Genomic DNA, 16,810 nt, shown 5'->3' with positions numbered 1-16,810 from the left:
CCATGATACACATGACAGTGTTAGATGGAACACAGATTATCAAAGCTGCTCAGATGCCTAATTTCTACTGATTTTAATGTGAGCTTCAGTGCCTAAACAGAAATTAGAGAGGTTTCCTACACGGCGGATGGAAGCACTTAGACCATCCTCTAACTGGAGCGCACTACTGCAGGTGAGGAGTGGAAAAAAGCAACCCATCTGAAGGAGGAGAAGACAAACAGACCATGGATTAGGAGAATATGCACCAGGACTGATCCTCTTTAGCTTCCTTCATGGCTGAGATATATATTTGGAAGAAGAAAGAGAAAAGGAGCTGGAAGGTAGAACCATTAAATTATCACATCAAAACCAAACAAAAACAAAAAGAAGGAAATCCCTTATATTTGACAGCAGGGAGGCAGCAGAGGAGGAAGATGTGGTGATACCAGGCTCCTTACTGCAGTTATGAAAATAACACTGGGCCAGTAAAGCCCCACCTAATACAGGAGAGTGCTGAGATGGACATGCAAGCACACTTTTACAAAGAGCTGTGGCAGGGAAAAGAAGGTGAATTTATGTTGCTCTTTTGGAGTTTTAGTTTTATTTTACATATATATTTTTTTTAATTCACTCAGGAAAGACCTACATTTTCCTCAGGCTGTAGCAGTATCTAGGAAGAAGAGATGTCACCTGAGATCAGAGAGCAAAGATGGTGACTCTGCAGGTCTACATTCTTCTACAGCTTATCTTCACTCAGAGTCTGTTTAAAAATCCCTAAGTGTCTCTCTTTCACACTAAAGAAAACAGTGTGTCAGCAGACATAGTTTAAAGTGAATTGAAGGTTTTAAAAACCTTCTTATTTTCGCAAATATGAACTGAAGCAAGTGTGGGTATTACCATTCCACCTTGGAGTCTAATCCGAGCGCAGGAGCGCTAGTGTTGCGTAACGACAAAAATAAACACGACCAGAGACCTACTGTTACTTAAATGTGGACAAGTTGGACCAGCTGTGTAACAGTCAATGCTTCTACAGTAATAAATGTTGACAGCAAAAATAAAAAGAATGCATTACTGAGACATCACCAAATGAGCCCTGTCATTACATGGAAACTCCACCCTGTATAAGCTTGTCAAAAAGTGTTACTGTAATCCTTTGAGAAGCCTCCTCCTCGGGCAATAGAGAAAAAATGTTTAGGATGGGCCCAGAACAGGTGTGTTGCGCTGTAATGCCGGGGTTTAATCACGGATCTCTTCACATTAATCTCACAAAGGAACTAACTCGGATCTATTCGGGCCCATCACGCCATGCCGAGATGATTATTTAACTACCCAGTTAAAGTAAGCAAGCTAACAGGGTGTTTAAAAATGGACATTCCAGGGCGTAAAATATTTTACAATTATTATTTGCTTTCCTACGTTTGGGCAGCAGGCACTGACACTTAGGAGGAACTGATACTAGGTGCTCTTTTCAAAGTCAGCCCCCGAAAAAATCTCCGTTCACACCTTGATCAACACAGGCCGGTTGTCCCTGCCCCAAGATTCCCTCTTTCACTCAGGGGAGAAACTCCCCGGTGGCGTTTATTTCCTCTTTGCAAAAATCCCCGGTCCCACAGCCCGAACAGTATTTGAGGTATAAACCTCTGTAGCGTGGGCCAGAGGAGCAGATGTGGTTAGAGAAGGAAAATGTGTCCATTAGAGGTATGAAATCGTTAGTGTGGCCTAAGGGAATAATCTGCACACGCAGCCCGGACTTCAGACCCTAGGCCTGAGCACAGTGACACGGGCCAGCCGGCCCTGCTGCTGTTGATGCCATCAAACCCACCATTTCATTACCCACTGCCCACTTCCCATCAGAAGTGCCACACAAGCACGTTGTCAGCACACCCCTGATCGTACTTTATTATTTGTGGCTTGTTACTAAGGCAATTTAGGTAGCAAATTTATAAAAACAGACACAGTGACAGCTAGACCGTGTATCTACAATGGCACGCCAACAGCGTGGTCCAAAGGAGGTGGGAGGTTTCCAAAATGTCACCTGGTCAACACAGCTGAGAGGTGGAGAGCAACAGGGCCAGTGGTTCATGATCGACCCAGGAGCCTCGGGAGGGCAGGGCAAAGAACAGGACAGCAGATTAAGCTCCCTTTGAGAAAGCTTGGGAGAGAAAATGGGTGCCTAAATTACACACCACCATACGTCAAGACAGGTACGTTGGGTTATGGTGAGTACACACCTGCATCTCAATGTTTTTAAGGTATTTCTTTGGAGGTTATCTAAGAAAAAGCTTAATCGAACGCAATATACAAATCTACAAATTAAATCCAACTGCTGGTTAAATGACAGTATTTTAACACCTGACGTTATAGAAATATGCCCCAAATTTGCCTGATGAAAGTTTTATGAGGCTACACCAGTAAATTTGACTAATACAGGGACACAAAAGCACCGGATTTAACTAACCATACCATTACCACCAGCTAATGAAGTGACTCACCTCCCTCAGGTGAAGTAAGTTGGTGACGCTGTTATGAGCATCCTGCCTACACCATGACCTGATGATCAGTGATGGGGAGCTGACAGTACAGGGATGCCTGAACAGCTACAGCCAGAGCAGGGAACACCTGTACCATTAGCTGGCAGTGGCAACAGTCATCCTGCACTGAAGTAACCATCAGAGGGCACTGCAAAACACGCTGTGCTAAACAGAATCATGCGAGAGCCGTGTTGGAAGCTTTCATGTGCATGCAAGTTAAAAATCCAAAGTGAAGAAGTTCAGTTGCACAAACCGACTCATTAGTGATTTCATGCTGTTATTTACAATTGTATCCAGTTCTGTTTCTCCCTCGCACACACTTCTGTTCACAGCAAAGCTATGCAGGTGACTCCTCGTTTTAAAACACAAAAGAGTTTTCTGCTTATCTTCTTGTGGTTTTATGATGACTTATTGTTGCTATTAAGAAAACAGTAACAGAAACCGGACTCTGTATCCTGTTTGCTATTGTAATATTTGGGAAAAAAATTGCACCAACTGCAGTAAGATCTTAAAAAAAAGAAAAGGTGTTGATGTTTGAACACTTGAAGTTGTCAAGTACAAGATTTACAAGAAAGCTACATGTTATGCAGCAGACCACAAAAAGACAATATTTTTTTTTCCAAGCTAAAGCCCTCTATTGAGTAGAGACTGCTTGTCAAATACTCCCTCTCTGGAATAGTAATTTCATAAAGCGAGGTTATTTTTTTGTTTTTACACTTCCTGCTTCAAAGGCGAAAGTGTCTGAGATCACCTTTTCGGTGCGCTTGTAACAAGTGGAGCCAAGGTATAAGTAAATACCTTATTTGTGTATAGAACCCATAGCGTCTGGAAATCTGCCCCTAAAGTTTATGAATTTTTCCATTAGTTTTCTGAATGTCAAAGCGTGTTAGAAAAACTCCCATTGGGAAAGAAATGTCACCGGTGCTCTCGGTGACAGAAACCCAAAAGGAAATACGAGAAAAGACAACAGAAGACTTGGACAAAGGTAAATTTTAGAGGAACGTATAGAAGTTACTTTTCTGTTCTCCCTATGCACTTGGAGTAAGCAGAGCACCTAGAGTAAGAAGTCAGGAGTCATCCATACCACCGCTGTGGGGACGTGCATTCCTGGACTGTCACTGCTCTTGGCCATCCAAGGAAGGATCCACAGCAGCCAGTTCCCGGTTCTGTGATCATGGCCTCAAGGCTACCCAGTCTTCTCTTTCTTTAAGCTTTGTCTCCCTTACATTTTCTCAGCTGCAAAGCCACCTGGTTTTATCCTCCTAGGACAGGTCTCTCTCTCACCTGGCCTTCATCACCTTCTCTCCTAAATACTGATCTCTTCCACTCTGGACAACTGTTCTGGTCTCCTATTCTGTATTCCACTCCTGGTTCCTTCTCCTATCCCTTATCTACTCTTATCTCCCTGCCTTTATGTGCTTTTCTTTCCTTTCTTTCTGTTTCCTTCCTTTCTATCAGCTTTTATAGTTTCCAGTTCTGAACCTCTCTTGGAACTCATCTGTGATGTGAATTTTACCTTCTTATTAAAGTATTAAAACCCCCCTCCCCGTACCCGACATATTCCTCTTAAAATGCAATAAAAAATTCAATTATATTGTGCCTTGGATTTTTGTTGTAATCCTCATATTAAAATTTGTGTTCAGTATTAACAAAACTAAAGTCAATTTCTTTACCAATGAATTACAGGTAGCATAAATAAAGAAGAAAAAAAAATGAACTACAGATATTGTGCAGATACCGTGCTTTCATATTATTACAACCATAATCGGTAAATCTCGTACTAATGAGATACAAGATTTAAATGTGAAGAATGTGTTTAGTGAATTATTGTCAATCAATGTCTATACAACAGGATAAGAATAATCTTGAATGGCAACACACCTATTATTATAAATTCCTTACTAAGTACTTCATTATTTCAAAATGTCACTCTCAATTTATAGAGTAACAGATAAATATCTCTCAACTGTATACCTCACTGTGTCTACTTCTCTGTAATTGAAACACTGGTTTTGAAAAGTCTTGTCATCACTTACCCATTCTGCGTTGATCTGAACAGTGACGATTCAGTACCAGCGTAGCCCTGGTCAAGGCTGCTTTTCAATCCCCTTTTAAATGTATACATTTTAAGACATATCAACCTACTTTTGTTTTCTACCTAGGACTTGAAACTGTTCTTTGGGAAAAAATCTGATTGTCATTTCCTTGTATGAGTATATTAAGCTCTATAATACCACTGTAAATGTAAACAGTCACTCACAACTAATATTCAGAAAAAGAAAACCAACTGAAAATGACAGTTAACCAATAAGGAAGAGGTTTTTTTGAGACACCCAAATAAATACACAAAGGAGACTTGAAATTTTTAATCTCTGATGATGGAAGAGACACTAAAACTTATCATTCCTGACTTTACTGGCTAAAGAAACATCTGGTTAATTTTGCATCCCCATTGATTTGTGGAAGCCAGTAGATATCTACAGTAACTTTCAAGGCTCACCTCATCCTTTATGTCTTCCTGCTGCTGGGCAGTGAAGATCTCCATTGCAGCCATCAGCCTCATCATTAGCTCATCCACTGTTGTGTTACCTAGCAACAAAGGAAGAGAGCTGGACTTCATATCATTAAAGTTATTAAACAAAAAAAAGAAGTAATTTTAGAATTAATCCATAAGAAATAGCCAGACCTTTTTTTTTTTTTAAAAAAAAAAAAAAGGCGTAGAAAATGCAAGTATCTCAACAGAATGCTTTTAGTTGGCCTTTGTATTGAAAATTTGAAATTGTTTTCACAAATAAATGTTGATCATGGGCTAAAATTTTAGGTAGTTCAAATCTGAACAATCACTTTTGTGCTTGCATGGAATAACTTTTTTTTTTTTTTAATTACTGATGTTAGAGGAAAGGTTTATAACTTTTCCTATATCTGGGGTTCCCTGACATGAACCTGATTTTAAAGTTTTAGAATTCTGAGGTATAATCAGGGAGACCGAGGCAACTGCCTACTCAGGTAACAAAAAGTAGGGTGTTGGCAGCAGCATCCAAGTGGATTGGTTCAAAAAAATGGAAAAAAAACCCCCAGAATACAGTTGTTGAATGGATGTGTGCGCATGCATTTTTATTCAAGTGTAACTATAACTGAAATATTAGTTTCATTTCCTACCAAGATGCACTCAGTCTATTTTCTCTTCTTAAAATGAGGACTAGAGTACCCATTAGAGACTCTTGTCATAGCAGTTAAAAGGTTTTAGACCATGAGAATTGGTCTAAAACTAGAAGATCTTAACATCTGCCAACTTAAACAGTCTTTGGACATTGGCAGAAAAATATACCAACAAGAGCTAGATTTATATTGGTGATGCTGCTCAAATTTTTAAAAGGAGTAAACTAACCAGAAGCCACAGTACCACTAAAGAAAAACAAAACTGTCCCCACAGTTTCCAACCCCAGGAAAAAAAAATAAAAATCAGAAGCAAACTTAGTCTGCATTTCAATAAAGGCCACTGGGACTTAAGTTTCTGTATTCTTGTATCTCTTCTGTAAACATGCCTTCTCGCCTGGCCCTGAAAGACCCTCATTGTTCCTATTTCTAGCATTTGCTACCTCAGCAGAAAATGTTATCCCACCTCCCGCAACGCTACAACACACATGGCTTCAGAGACTACCATTCACTTGAGGGAATATGGGAAAAAGATACCAGAGCTCCAGTTCATGGGAAAGTAACAAGCACAGCACGTTTGTTTCTTGTTAAAAGTTAAATTTAAGTAAGGCTGCAAGAGATGATCAGTTCAGTTTAGTTGAGTTCAATAGATTGCTTGCAGAAAAACTAAAAAATCATTAAAACTTCGTGAATGCAATGAAATAATTTGGATTATTTTATAATATAAAGCCGCATGATATTATGACTTTAAGTCACCACGTTGTTAAAACAGTTAAGTCATTTAAGCCAGTAAGCACCGGTGACTTCAGTGAGATAACACAGGTGCTTAAAGTTATACACATATAAAGTTATACAGCTGAACTCTGCTGTAGAGTTATAAAAATCTATTTATAGGAAAATCTATTTATAAGGTTATTGATACAAAATAAGTTTTTTAAGTCACAGAAGTACCATGAATTAGTGTCGTGCTGCACCTTGCCCTCAGGAGACAAAAATCCATGCAACATTCGCAATTTTGGCCATAAGAAGGAGCACTGCAGATTCCTCAAGAAAATTATTAATCCAACATGCAGGAAGAAACAGTAATGCTGTCTGCAAAACGCAGGCTGAATTTCCCAGGAAAATAAGGAGATTAGAATAAAGATTGCTAGATATAAACCATAAATAAATGAGGACACAGTGTCATGAAGGCAAACTTGTGGAGAAAGCAGAAGAAATGAGAGGCAGCCATTCTTTGATGTGTTTTAATTTGCAGAGATACTGAGAACAGCAGTCAAAGGGCGTCGCTCCACATCTAAGTCACCTTGCTGTCAGTGAAACCAGAGGAATGGTTATGCCAGAAAAACACGAGCCAGAAAGCTTCATTTATGTGAGATTATATTAGCAACTTAAAATTCTGATTTGATGCGAGGTCTCAACGCTGCAGGCAGGTCTGAAAAAGCAACTCATATTCAAATATTAGCCCACTACATGCAACAGGAGCCCACACGTTAACAAGGAGCTACACACAGGGAACTAAATGTGCTCCGGCACTACACAAAAAGTGTGGCCAAAATCTTTTGGAAATTGGTAATTTATATGGATATAAATTTGGAAAACCAAGCATAGCTCCTTATTTAGGAGATTTGGCTTCTACTTTAAAAAAAAAAAAAGAAAAACTTAAACTATGTTTCTACTACAGTCATGGCAACTTCAACATCTAATACTACGTTAATGAAGACATTTATGAATAGTAGCTACTCATACCACAGCAACTGAAAGTTCATATTCTGAACACCTTCAAAAGAAATGGTTAGCAAAGATATCTTCTAACAGTTTTAGTACTCACCTAAGAACTACTTTTAACATAAAGTGAGAACTGTACCTTGTATTACATTCAATACTTCATTAGATGATCGTTTTCCCATAATAATAAGGAAAAGTGGAAACTGGTCTGTCTTCTGAGTTCGAATTGTTTGGGCTATGACACTCCCGAAGTGTCTAGTGCACATCGTCAGAAACCTGTGTGGGGAAAAAAAAGTTAACATTGTAGAGGTGTTTTTGAAGTTAGTTTTGTTTTTTTGTTTTTTTTTTTAAATACGCTAAATTCAGCAATTTACCTGAGTTTTATCTACTGTTTAACATCTAGGCTTCTGCATTCAATTCTGGAGCTCTTTCTCCCTTTTAATGATTAAATTATGAGAATATTTACAAATATGATAGATCCTAGGTCATCTAAATTAAAACCCTTAATATCAGTTTGATACAGTGATTTATTTGATGGAGAATTCCATTTCCTGTTACACTATTCTGCAGGCTATAATTCAATACTAAACCCCCCTAAGTAACCATGCTAAAATCAATTGTGAAAAACTTCTAAAGAGAAACTAAGTAGAGCCATAATGTAGTAAACACAACAAAGTATAAAAATAGTATAATTTAATATGAAAGCATAATTTCATAATGAAAGATCAAGAAATTGTTTTTATCAGTCATTGAATTAAAACGTGGTACTTCAGAATTGTATTTTCTTTTGTACTAGTGCCCTGGCAGTGACATACTTAGCAGTGTGGACTAAAAACAATAATTCTAAGCTTTTGACCAAAAAGCTCTCAGATATTAGCATACAGAAGTCTAGCATTAGTATTCTTAACACGATCTTGAATAAATGAAAAAACTGATAAAGCTTTTCTCTTCCATTAGAGGACTGTTTGAAATTAGCATTTCTTTCAAGAGAAAAGGGTAGCTTATGATATGTTTTCAGATCTGATGGTAAAAAGTAAATGTCATAATAATAATGAATTATGAAAGACCAAATGCAAATATAGAATGCTTTAATAAGATCCAATTTAATAAAGTCTGTAAAAATAATGGACTTTTAATAACACGGGTCACAAAAGGCAAAACAGTGGAAATTCTGAGGACTAGCCACTGGTAAAGGCTTATTAATTCTTAATTATGTTCATGAAAGGCAACTTAAATCGTGTGTTTTCTTATGCCTTATGATAATATTTTAGGTAACAACTACTCTGAAATGTATGCTCTAACTGAAGAGCAAAGTCCTGTTGTCACATGCATTAGAAGCCAAATCTATTTGAAAAGACAAACTGCACTAAAATGTCAAGCACTCCAAGTAATTTCTTCTTAAAGATACTGAAAAAATTCAAAATTGAAATTTTTCAAATCAATAGATATTGTATCTAATAAAATGGCTAAAAATTGATAAGCCTGATGAGTACAACATTGGGCTTGTCCAAGGGACCTTAAGTATAAAAAAAAAAAAACCCAAACAAAAAACTCCTCAGAGACAATTTGTAGTATAACTATGGCCATAGCTGGATGGAAGGCGATGAGCAGGGGTACCTAGCGACTATTTCTAAGCCATAAATGTTTTTTGCAAATACCTTCTCTTTGTCTCTTTGATTCCCCAATTCACAGAAAAAGGCAATGTCAAAAATGCCAAATAGGCATTGCTACATCAGAAATGGCTTTGTAGAGATATACAATTGGTAAAGTGTCTATAAAGTCTGGACATATAAATTCTTAAGCTAAATAATGGAGTTTCATATTTTTGCTTTTCAAGGTGGGAATATTTAAGTGAAAATTTGGCCTCAGAGAAGTCAATGGTGGCCTTTCCCGGCAAAAAGACTTATTTATGTGCGTTCAAGGTTTCATTCTTGAAAGTAATAAAGACAGGGGTCAATTGAAGCAAATTCATGAAACTTTTGCCTTAAAACTGCTTAACAGTCTTCAACACACGATGGAAGAAAAGCACTCACATTTAATGTGAAAACTAAATATTTAACTGAAGATGAAAAAGTACTGTAGAGAATACTGCTAGAAGGAACAAGACTAAGAGACTATTACCATACCAGTTGCACTAATCAAATGTGTTGGTTTGGTTTGGTGGGGTTTTTTTTAATCAATTCAGTATTTAGTCAACCCATAACTCAGTTTCAAAATATGCTTTTATAGGTCTGGATTTTATATGCAGAGAATTCTGAATGAACTAAGAATTTCAGTACATTAAAAGATCTCCCAAATAATTTTTTTCTGGGAGGTGAATTTTTACACATGGAACTTCTTGATGACTACATAGAACCCAACAGAGCATAGAACCTAACAGGTCCTCTATAATCAACACTGGGAACAGGTTTCAACTCCCTGGCTTCAGAAGATGGCACATCGTGCCAAGCTGTTTTGAAGGTACTCATACCTTCCTGGTTGAGGAACAGCAGAACAGATGCCAACATCTCCCATCGTGGTGGTGGGTTGTTTTTTTTTCTTGGGGCCACTTCTTAAAGCCCCTGGTGCTATCAGCCCTGCTCTTTCCAGTCTCCTCCCTTCCTCTGCTGCTGTTGTGATCTGCTCAGCTGGCAGGGAGAGCAGCCGCTCGCTCACGTACCAGTTACAAGAACAGCACATGCCAATTCTGACTGGAACGCCACAAATTTGCCGCCGCTGCCATCAGAAAGCCTTTGTCTTTCTTGGGGGAAGAACAAGAAACAACACGTCTTTGCACTTCCCACTTTGAATAATGAATTCTGACTGGAACGCCACAAATTTGCCGCCACTGCCATCAGACAGCCTTTGTCTTTCTTGGGGGAAGAAAGAGAATCAACACATCTTCCCAGCACTTCCCACTTTGAATAATGTATGTCCAGATCACAGCACGGGCAGCTGTGATGAGGGTGTTCGTGGGGGATGAATGACCAGCTGGTGGTTATCAACATGTATCTTCAGAACAGAGCAAATACACTCGAGGAACTCTTCTCACTAACACGATCCATTAAAATAGACCCTTCCCTTTGGAACCAAGTAAGATGCCACATGTCTGTTGAACTAAAACGTAGTAAAGCCAACAAAAATGTGAAAGTAGTGAAATGGTGCAACACTGAATAAAGAGATAGCAGCAGCAATCTCCAGCACCTACACTGTGTAACTGCTGTTCACCTGCGATTACTCTTCACCAGGTCAGTGATAAGTGCTCAGCAATTACCTGTAACACATCTCTTCTTTTCATTATACGAGATGGGTAGAAATCGAGTTTTCATTCATGATCCCCGTTCAGTTTTTCTCATGCCTTTCAATAGATTTTGCAACTAATTTTCACTAATTTTGCATTTTTTTTTCCTTTTCTGCTTTACTGATTCTGTATTTGCAGATCTTTTTACTCTCTTACACATTCATATCCAGCAAAAAAAAAAAAAATTTCCTCTGTGCTAAAATTTACTGTCAGAAGTATGCGAGTAGGACCAAAACAATTTGGTGCAATAACCAGCATCTTACCCTGTACATCACTAACAAGGGATTGTCTTACTTTCATCTAAACAGAAGTGTGCCAGATCTTTCAGTGGCATCTCCAGAGCTGCCAAGAGAACTGCCTGTGGAGCGCATCAAAGAGCCAGATGTCCCTCCGGGGAGAACTGTTTTCCACAACACACTGGATTACTGTGATCTCCAACCAAAAGTGGAAATAAAGGAATGCTGCCAGAAAGGGAGGGCAAATGGCATTCTACTAGTCCTTTTATTTTTAAATTAGAAAAATATTCAAGGAGGGAAAAGCATGAGAAAGGCAAAAAAGCATCTTATGAAGGAAAAATTAATTTAAAAAAACCCTCAAAAGTTACAAGAATGAAATTCAACAAGAAAAGTAATAGTTTTGGAAGACAGCATCTTTTCTTTACTTCTTTCATTACTCATTAGCAATGAAACATAAATATTCATTTAATATCTCAATTTCAACAACTTAGTAAGCTAAGAGCATCTTTGGTGCCCAGTCCCTAAAGGGGGCAACAAGGCAGAGGCATTTGTTGGCTCTTGAATTGAAGTTGTTGGCTTCAATTATTCACAAATAATTGAAAAACTGAAGAGGAATGAAGGGAAGACCTTATCAAAGAACTGATGATTCTGAGCACTAAGAGTCCTCTCCATTTCCATGAAAAATCATAGTGCAACGCAGCACTGATGCCTTTGGCCTTGATCCAGGAGAAGGACTCTAAAAGAGCAAAGAAATTCAGTCTCCTTTCTCTTTTCACTCAGAAAAGTGACAACTGGCATGGTTTTGGAAGACACGGACACCACCTACCAGTCGCCACTTAAAGCAAATATTAACTACTCGACGCCTGTCCTCCATTGTGGTATCAATTTTCAGTTACCTACTGGAATTGAACCAATGATACAATTTGATAGGATGAATAGCTCTGCATACATCCCAAAATTAATCTATCTTCTCAAGGTATTACGAATAAAATAAAAAAGCCAAGGTGTCATGGCATAGTATAGTTGCAGAAAGAGTAACTAAACCTAAGAAGCTAATTCCAGCTCTTTCTTGTTAATCAAGTAAACCTGCAGAAGGAAATTAATGCAGAGCAAGATGCAAACGGTACATTGTAGTGTACTCTTGGAATGTGCACTGAGGGACACCTGATGCTACATTTTGAATGTTTTTTTGTATGTTCAAACAAAAATTGAAAGCTCTCCTTTGCTTTTGCTTTTCTTAAACTCTCCCCAGCACTTTAAAGTTAATTAATAATTGTGTAGGCAAATCTATCTAGTGCGCTAAAGGGCAGATTCTCTTCCACAGAGAGAGAACTCTGCTCTCAAATGTATAGATAAAACTTATAAAAAAATTTATAAAAATTCCATAAGATTTTAGATTAACTTTTCCTTATTTCCTGTACCAACGAAAGTCATGCAGATATGATTATTTGTTACAGTCTTATAAATATTCCTGTAGTTACTTTTTATTTTTGCACACTGGTGGGAAAACTTTGGAAAAGTTCTACCTAAAATTAAGCCCTTTGGCACATGGTGCCCAATATGGTTCTTGCAAAGGACTTTTTAATTGAAAGGCTGCACTGGAGATGTTTTTTGCTATATCATCTCAGCCTGAAGTCCTGCTCAAAAAGCAGCAGCAGGACAAAATTTGAAAACTTTTTCCAAAACATCTATTACCTTTCAGTCTGAACTGGTGTTTGGTCCACAGTTGGGATGATTTTGGGCTAAAAAAGTGTGATTTATTTATGGCCAGATACTTCCCAAGAACAACATTACTTCAAGAAACTTTAAAACTTCAGAAATGGCTGTGAAAAAAGGTAACTCCTTTCTTGAGCACGAAGAAAACAATGATGAATATGAAATATTCAAGATTTCTGATTATTTTTTAATAATAATTATATACTTTGAAAAGTCAACACAAGACTCATTAAAATGTTAATGTAAAAATAACATTTTTGTATTAGGTATTTACATTTTTTAAAAAAGTAAAAGCTGAGATCATGAAATGTTATATTAAAATAAGCTTGCTATCCATAGTCTGCATAATGCAGAGTTATTGTCTTACCCACATTGATGGGGTCATAACTGTTGACTCTCCCACAAGGGGGAACGAGCAACAGATACAAAGCATGGTTTCAAGATGTATAAAGCAGCCTGATTCAAATGACGTGGATACCCTCTTATCCACACACTAAATACCTAGGAATTCAGATGTAAAATGCATTATTTTATCCACTTTTTCCTTATGTCAGAGTAAAGCCTAGATGAGTGGATTATCTCCCTCTTCATAAAACATGGAAGATCTAATTTAATCTTGTAAGGTTCAAACAGATTAGGTAAATACTTTATAACCCTGTTTAGTCTAAAACACATCCCTCTAGAAACTCATTAATCCATCCTTTTAGATACCACTAGACACCAGACAACACCACTGGTAAAGCTATAAACAAAATACACCTGGACCCCTTGCTAAAATGCTGTACTAAAAATGGAAAACACAGGATGCACTTGTGTATCAGTGGTAGCTTTGATTATTGCCTATCACATTAGAAAGGCATGTAATATATGATTTGCTAAGGAATATCCAAGGCTTATACAGGCAGATTTATAAGAACACAGAGTATGTTTAGTTACTTTACAAGATGTTAGTAAAGTGGGAGAAGCTACAAGCACATCAGAAGAACCTTCACAAATCAGAGAAACATCCTGAGAAGTAAAATGCAGTTCAACAGGGTCAATGAAAGTCTCTGAGTAGGAGGAACAACTGCACCAATACAGGTTAAGAGTCAAGCAGTAAGGAAAGAAGATAAGTCATGATGTGAAGAAGACAAGCATGGTATTGGGGTGAGTAAACAGAAGCATAGTTTGTACAACATGAAATAATCCTGTCTGTATTTAGCATGGTCAAGGCAGTTCCAGGCATAGTGCATCAGTAAAGGTGAAGACCAATTACAGAAGGACCACGTGAGGGTTGCAATAGCAAATGTCTATAAAAGGACAAGCTACAAGGAAAGTTTGAAGGAATCACAGCTGCTTAGTCTAAGAAAATCACAGAAAAAAGAGTACCATTTAAGTCCAAAGAACACAAAACCAGAAAGGAAGCCAATAGCTCATTACCTACTGAGCGCACCAAGATATAATTATCATTGATTGCTGCGAAAGAAACTTTGGTTACATATTAGTGTGAACTGCCTAAAGCTGTGAAAGTCAAGTGCTGGAAGTGGTTATGGAGTAATGCTGAGAAACCTCTCTCACACCAAAGATCAGATCAGCCAACCATTGTTCAGGAATGATGCAGGTACAGTTGAACGTTCTGGCCAAGCACGGACTGAACGCTGTTATTTGCAGCTCTCTGAGAGCCACAGTCAGTGACAAAAAGGAGAGCAGAAAGGTCAAAGCAGAGTCATCCTAACCTAAGGGAAGAGGATGGGCACCTGCACTTCTGCAGAGAGCTTTGTCACAGTTGATTGTTCCGCAGTCAGTACCAAAGAGATTCATTAGTGTTCAACTGTGTTTTGGTACAAACAATTCTGACTCTGCAAGTTCAGTGATTTCTTCAGACAGTTGATTTAGATGCATCTCTACAGCTTCAATTCCACTGGTGCAGTCGTGGACTCCTGTATTTAGATGGCAACTGTGAACAACTTCCTTATCCTTGCTCAAAGCAGCCCAACAAGTCTGCCTTGACTACCTCTTCTTCTGCCTTCACCTCTTTTGCACAGGACACTACAGGGTTTTATTCTTCCACCTCTTCTGTTAAACAAATTTAATAAACTATGTTGTAGCTTGAGTACAGTGGGATAGAACTTGCTTTAGAATTCAGTTTTATAGTAGGGACTTAAAATATATGAGTTTAGTTAATTTCTCTGGTTTTAATAATTATTTTTTTTCAGATGACCGTATAGCATATAGGCATATAAAGTGATGCCCTGAAAACCTTAATCACATCATCAGAGAGGCTACTTTCTATTTATGGTTGAATATCATGGAGACTTCCATATTTTACTAATCACAATCAGATTAAAATGCATTCTCTGCTGGTTTATAGTTTTCCAAATTTGGACATTTTTAGACTACTAACTTGAAATTACCTTGAAGTATATAAATATTTAAGCAGGGATAGTTTACCTTTTCTGGTGGGTGTATAATAAACAGTTTAACCATCATCTATATACAGGCTGTTTTGTTCTCCTTCTAAAGAGACAATCACCTTTTATCCTTTTCCTTTTTTCTTCATTTCAGTGCTATTAGGAAACTATTCACAAGTGCAACCCCAAACAATACTATGCAGTAATTATGACTAGATGACAAAGAGATGTGAACAATTACTGAGCCCATTTTGAAACCCTACACTAATAAAGTCATTAGATGCTGCCCTTGCCATGAGCCTTCTAAAAGCTTCTGAAGTTACAAGAACACACGGCATTGTTTGTTAGGACAATTGCTGCTGGCAGAATGCAAACCTTGAGTTAAACCATGCTGCAAATTGATCTTGACATTCTGTTAAGACCGCCACTAAAATCAAAAGCAAAGGAGAAAAGGAGAAAATGAGCGGGTGGGATGTAATCATGGAACAGAAGGGTTCCCTCCTCACCTTCTTTCCTCTTCCTCCTCAAAACAAACCATACAGAAAATGACAAACTCGCCTGGTGTTTGAGAACCTTTATTTTTAAAACATTAATTAGACTTTTGACCTGTTTTTATTGACTGGCACTGTATTGCTATTAAAGTAAATTAAATAAAATATTGCAAAATACAATAGATAAGGTTTTCACACTGTTCTGTGAAACCTGTTACGGATTTAGTGCCCAAAGAACACATCCAACAGTTTTGCAAGCAACACATACAGAATCTACGGTCCCTCCTGAAGAGGCAGTGAGAAATTAACTCCTCGAGTCCAGCATTCACAGACCCCACACCTGCAAGATATTTGCTGAAGGATCAAATAAGATTGGGGAGCTGGAGTAATATGGTCAACTGGTCTTCATCCAGGCATGCATCATTCAGTAGGTTAGTACTAAGGGTCAGCAACTGTGAATATGGCTAATTACTTGATGACAGAAATTGCAGGTGAAGACAACCTGCTGCTGAGAAGCGCTTTAGTCAATTAACTCTTTGCTAAGCTTAAGCAAAGTGAAAACCTACCATTTGAACATTAAAACTAACAAGTACCTGTCATCAGAGCTGAGAAAAGTTGGTAACACCTTGAAATACAGTGCTCAAGGGCAACCACAGCAATAGCTAAAAACCTGCTCCAAGCATTCGAGTGGCTGTTTTATGGTTTTGGCATTGCTTTGCTTGGCAAACATTATGTACACTGGAAATCTGTTAATATTATGCATAATCTATGTTTGTAAATGCTGTGTGTACAAACATAAGTGTGCATGTGTAGGTATGTATGTGTATATATATTCACTATATATCTCTCCAGGATACAAATATATTAATGTATACTAATGAATTAACAAAAATAGTTAGGCATGTGCTTTCTCGCATACATACAAATACATACAGCTCCCATACATACACACATAATTATATTAGAATAATGGTATTTAGTCATCTCTTTGAAGTCAGAAAGTGCCAGAACTCCAGCTGCTCGCATCTGGCTCTCCTGTTATCTATCCCATAACCTCTTTGGGAACCCGAGGAATCGCTTAGCCCCTGTGATGCCCCAATGCAGCTGGTGAGCTGCTGCAGCCATGTGCTCAGATCAAAAGGTAGGGCCAGAATTGTCAACAGCTCTGCTGTCAAACACCAGTGCTACTGCCCTGACACCTCCCCATGTAATATAACAAAAAAAGTAAAAGATATACACACAGCTTTGTGGGTTTTTTCCCCTCCTTTGACCATGGACAACATAAATTACAAGAATATTCCACATA

The 16,810-nt window shown here is 38.0% G+C and overlaps 1 protein-coding gene across 1 annotated transcript in view; it reads right to left on the bottom strand.

The window, feature by feature from the left end:
- Positions 1–16,810, bottom strand: part of FAF1 (Fas (TNFRSF6) associated factor 1) — a 170,113-nt gene that overhangs the window by 26,167 nt on the left and 127,136 nt on the right. The window contains exons 14-15 of the mRNA XM_014939409.1: positions 7,531–7,667; positions 5,011–5,099 (exon numbers count right to left, since the gene is read on the bottom strand). Of these exons, the coding sequence (XP_014794895.1) occupies positions 5,011–5,099; positions 7,531–7,667 (226 nt within the window). The remainder of the gene's footprint in view (positions 1–5,010; positions 5,100–7,530; positions 7,668–16,810) is intronic.

Source organism: Calidris pugnax, unplaced genomic scaffold, assembly GCF_001431845.1.
Source record: "Calidris pugnax isolate Ruff unplaced genomic scaffold, ASM143184v1 scaffold18, whole genome shotgun sequence".
NCBI classification, from domain to species: Eukaryota; Metazoa; Chordata; class Aves; order Charadriiformes; family Scolopacidae; genus Calidris; species Calidris pugnax.
The sequence above is the reverse complement of the archived record's forward strand: the minus strand, read 5'-3'. Positions and strand labels throughout refer to the sequence as shown.